The sequence below is a fragment of the Condylura cristata genome, unplaced genomic scaffold (genome assembly GCF_000260355.1).
Source record: "Condylura cristata isolate star-nosed mole 26May11 unplaced genomic scaffold, ConCri1.0 scaffold00002, whole genome shotgun sequence".
Lineage (NCBI taxonomy): Eukaryota > Metazoa > Chordata > Mammalia > Eulipotyphla > Talpidae > Condylura > Condylura cristata.
In genome coordinates this window covers 20,016,973-20,022,041 of record NW_004567103.1, presented here as the reverse complement: position 1 = coordinate 20,022,041, position 5,069 = coordinate 20,016,973, and the positions used below count along the sequence as shown (strand labels likewise).

At 35.4% G+C, this 5,069-nt stretch overlaps 1 protein-coding gene across 1 annotated transcript in view; it reads left to right on the top strand.

Moving 5' to 3' along the window:
* Positions 1-5,069, top strand: part of PIKFYVE (phosphoinositide kinase, FYVE finger containing) — a 77,432-nt gene that overhangs the window by 14,685 nt on the left and 57,678 nt on the right. The window contains exons 6-7 of the mRNA XM_004674812.2: positions 6-185; positions 2,218-2,307. Of these exons, the coding sequence (XP_004674869.1) occupies positions 6-185; positions 2,218-2,307 (270 nt within the window). The remainder of the gene's footprint in view (positions 1-5; positions 186-2,217; positions 2,308-5,069) is intronic.

Sequence of the window (5,069 nt, the reverse complement as noted above, 5' to 3'; positions counted from 1 at the left end):
TGCAGAAAAATAGCCTTAAGTTACGCGCATTCTACAGACAGTAATTCCATCGGGGAAGACTTGAATGCTCTTTCAGATTCTGCTTCCTCTGTATCTGTACTTGATCCAAGTGAACCCCGAACACCTGTGGGGAGCAGAAAAGCCAGCCGCAACATTTTTTTAGAGGATGATTTTGCCTGGCAAAGGTACTGTTATTTAATTATAATTTTATTTATGCTTAAGAAATATTTACAGTCTTGTGACCTTTGAGTGCTTTTTATTAACATTTACTTTCCATTGTTTCCTGCACATTGGCTATTTTCTCCTTAATTTGGCTCCAGAAGGATCACCAAAGATGTTATGGATTGTGCTGATATTGACTGATGGGAATGTTAGCTCTGCAAAAGGAAGGACTTTAGATATTTCTTGCTCACCATTGTACTTCTGTCACCTGGAGCTTACAACTATTTTGAGTAGCTTATGACTATTAGTGAGATAATAATTATCTCACTAATATTATCTCCTTTGAGAAGTAGGTTGCTCATAAAATTTTATATACAAACAAATCTAGTATTTTCTCGTTCCTAAGAAGCATTTCATGATTTCCTATATGTCTAAATATGCCACACTGCATTTTAGTGGAGCGTGATACTAATCCTTTCTTGGAAGTTACTTGGAATTGTTTGAATTAGAATACTAGGTTCCTCAGTTTCTGAATAATTTCTTTAGCTAAATAATTTTTTTAAATGAATAATAGCAAATCTGGCTATGTCAAAGTGCTTAGTTTTAACTAACCTCTTTTTGGTAAGTTGCTTTCTCAGTTACCCCTAAGGGAGTGAAGAGTTAGTTTGTAACCAGTGAATTTAGACAGAAGTAAAAAATGAATGAATTGCCAGTGTATCTGACTTGTTTTTGCTCTCAAGGATGTAATATGGAGTCGAAAAGAAAGTCACATATATACCCAGTGTTATTTATATAAAATTAAAATATATAACCATTGACTATGCTAGCTAGGGATACAATCATGGTAAACTTGGTGAAGAGAATAATATAACAAAAATAGTTTTATTGAGGGCAGGGCAGGAATGGATTTGTGTAGGGGAAACAGGCACTTCAGAGCCACTGGTACTGTTTTTCTCAAATTGCTTCCTGGGTGCGTTGATGCATGTGGCATCTTCATTCTTTTTACCTTAACATAAACTTTAAAGATCAGTTCCACTTAAATAAAAGAAAAAGTACAGATGACCCACTGGCAAGATATGTTTGAACTGCTGGGATCCTTAACCTGCGGATTGTTTTCAACCCCTCTTCTGAGTCTTCCTTAGCCTACTCAAGGTGAAGACAATGAGGACAAAAACTTTGATGATATACTTAAGATTTTGATAACATTTTCTTTTCTCTAACTTATTTTACTATAATATGTATAACATACACATTATGAGTTGACTATGTTTTTTGGTAATGCCAGTCAACTGCAGGCTGTTAATAGTTAAGTTTTTGGGGGAGTCGAAAGTTACATGTAGATTTTTGACTCTGGGGAGGATCTGTGCCCCCTACCCACTGTGTTTTTCAAAGGTCAGTTGTGTGCATTTTTACTTACTCTACTAAAAAGTATCTTTTAGTTGTGCTAGGCCCTGTTGTAAGAGTTCAGAATTAGAAAATGATTTAATGAAACAAATGAGATTTGAAAGCTTCTTGAAGGAGATGTAGGTTAGATGTCAAAGGTAGATTAATATTTGCTAATTGTTTATTATTTAATCTCTTTTAGTCTTCATATTTCTGCTGTAGGCACGATTGTCTCCTTTTGACATATAAGGATGCTGAAGTTCAGAGAGATTAGTTCTGATATGCCCTAGATCTTATAGTAAGAGGTAGTGACTGTGCTTGGATCTAACTCTTTAGGAGCTGAGAATAAAATAGCTGAATTTAGGATCCCTGCTTTCTCCCAAGTCACTGTAGCCTTCTCTGTGTGATTTGAGGATTTCTGTAAACCAACCATTAAACCAGTTTTGTTATTTTATTAGTATTCTGTGTTTTATTAGCTTTTTGATATTTCATATACTTAAAACAAATACCATCCTGTTTCCACCTTAATTAAAGGAAGAAAACAATAATTAACCACACTGTTGTTATTGCCGGCATAAAACAGTTTGCTCTTAAGTGTTGATTATTTCATTGAAATTGGATTTTCCTGTTACCATCCCAAATTTTCTCAGTATTTTCCTATTTTCCTTGTAGTTTGATTCACCCAGACTCCTCAAATACTGCTCTTTCAACAAGACTTGTATCTGTTCAAGAGGATGCTGGAAAATCTCCTGCTCGGAATAGGTAAACTGTGAAATGAAAATAACGGATTCTATGTCTGATTTCCTTTTCATAGTAATGAGAAGAGCAAACAACAAAAATGGACAGGATTGATTGTTATATATTTTCTTATTTGTAAAAGTTGAACTGTCATTTCCTTTTCACCAGCTGTTTCCCACTTGTATTCTCTTGTGACTTTTTTCCAGTATATTCCACTGGCTTCAAATATGTGCATCTTCATAAACTTTATTCTAATTTAGTAGGTGGCCACACTTTCTATTACAAAGTGGAAATAACAGATGGGAAATTCTCAGCTCTTATCATCACTTACCAACTTGCTTATATTTGGAGTTTATTTTTTTTCTCTTTTCCATTTTATAACCAGGGCTGATTCTCCATTCGTATTCTGGATCTCATCCCTCCTCATTTTTTATTAGTTACCCAGTTGATGTCTCATATTTTCTGTCTGCTAGCCATTTACTATTAGCTTTAAACAAACTTGGACTTTACCTTTATTAAAATAAGCAAGTAAAGCTCCTTATTTGTGTCTTCACCTCTAGTTACCCATATCCTCATTTATTTTCTTTTTGACCCAATTCTTTGAGCTAGTTGCCTTAATCATTGGATACTTTCTTCTCTTTTCCAGTCTACTATTAATAGAATCTTGATTACATTCATACCTGCCCAACAGAAAATGTTTTCATTATTACCTGGTGGTGAATAGGTGGCTCTAAACCTGAAGGACTAGACATCCAAATCACCATGGTTTAACATACTTTCAATTTACTTTTTCATTAAGTAATTAATATATCCATAAGCTAGATACTCAGAACATAGCAGGTGGTCAAGCAGACAGAAATTTAAAGGACAAATACACTTAGGGAATAGAAATGGAGATTGGAGTTTTAAATAGCGTGGTCATTGAAAATCTTACTGAGAAAGTGATATTTAAGCAGATATCTGAGGTTGTAAGGGAATGAGCCACATGCACATCACAGAGATTATCAGCAAAACAGGAAATAGCAAAACAAGTTTGACAAGGAGTAGCAAGTTATCCTATGTGCCCAGAGTAGAGTGTTCTTACAATTAATTACAAGAACTTTGTCATTTGCTCTGACTGAAATGAAAAGTTGTTGGAGAGTTTTACTTGGTATTTATTTAAAGAAGTTTTTATGCTTATAGAAAAATGGAAAGAATATGCATGCTTACATTGTACCCCTTTGTTTTGTCAGTATTTTATAATATTGTTTTTTTTTTGTTCATAATCTTTGAGAGTTGTAGATATCATCCTTTAGTGTTTTAAGAAATTAGTAAATTTGGGCCTCCCTGGTGGCTCAGGGATTGAGTGTCAGTGCTACCAAGATATCGCCAGCCACTGGAGCATGAGTTTGATCCTTGGCCAGGGAGCTAACCCACGTGGCACAACGGACCTCTCCTGGCTTGCTCACTGCGCCCCTCACCAGTGTATTTTAGTACATCGGTGTGTTCTGCTCCCCACTCTGTCTCTGGAGAATCTTCTCATCCCATACATCTCTGCCCTATAGCCCAGTTCTTGTGTGCCTAGATAAATAAAAATAAATCTTAAATAAATTAATGAATTTCATTTAATAGAGCATTTTTAAGTTTTCAGTCAAATTGACTGGAAAGTACAGAGTTCCCACATAGCCATTCCCACGCAACCAACATTTTACACTACAGTGATACATGAACAAATCATTATTACCCAAAGTCCATAGTTTGTATCAGTATTTACTCTTGGTGTTGTACAGTCTGTGGGTTTGTATAACTATGCAATTACATATTTTGCCATCATAGTCCAGTATAGAGTGACTGCTTAAAAATCCTCTGTGTGCTGTTTATTCATCTCCTCCTCTCCTCTAACGTTGGCAGTCATTGGTCTTTGTGCCATCTCCATACTTGGTCTTTTTCAGAGTATCAGATAGTTGGAGTCATATTGGCTCTTTAGATTGATTTCTTCCACTTAGTCATATACATTTTAGTTTTTCTGTGACTTGATAGCCTACTTCTTTTTAGAACTAAGTAATATTCCAGTGTCTGGATATAGTTCAGTTTATCTACTTACCTACTGAAGGACATTTTTGATTGCTTCCAGATTTGCTCTTATGAATTAGTAAATGTCTATGTGCAGGTTTTCACAGATGTTTTCAACTCATTTGGGTAAATATCAGGGAGAATATTTACGAGGTCATATGGGTACAAGTACTTTTAGTTTTTTAAGAAATTACCAAACTGTCTTCCAAAGCTGCATTTTGCATTCCCACCAAACAGTGAATGAGAGCTCTTATTCCACTGCCTTAAAATGAATTGCATTTCTGTTTGTTACACATCCTTGCCAGTATTTGATGATGTTGAGACTCTGGATTTTGGCCATTTTGATAGCTGTTTAATGATATCTCATTGTTTAAATTTCAATAAAATTCTTTATCAGATGTGTCTTTTGCAAAATTTTTCCCAGTCTGTGACTAGTCTTTATGTTATCTTTCTCTGAGCAGTTTTTAATTTTAGTGAAGTCCAACTTACTAGCATTCTTTCATGAATGGTTTATGGTCATGATATGGTGCTATATCTAAAAGTCATTGCCAAACCTAAGACCATCTAGATTTTCTGCTGTGTCATTTGGAAATTTTATTTGCAAGGGATAAGAAGAGAAACAAGGAGGCCATTTAAAAAGCTGGTGCATGGGCCCTCCCTGGTGGCGCAGCGGGTTAAAGCACAGCACTGAAAATCTAAAGCCGCTTCCGCATGAGTTCGATTCCCGCCTGCCC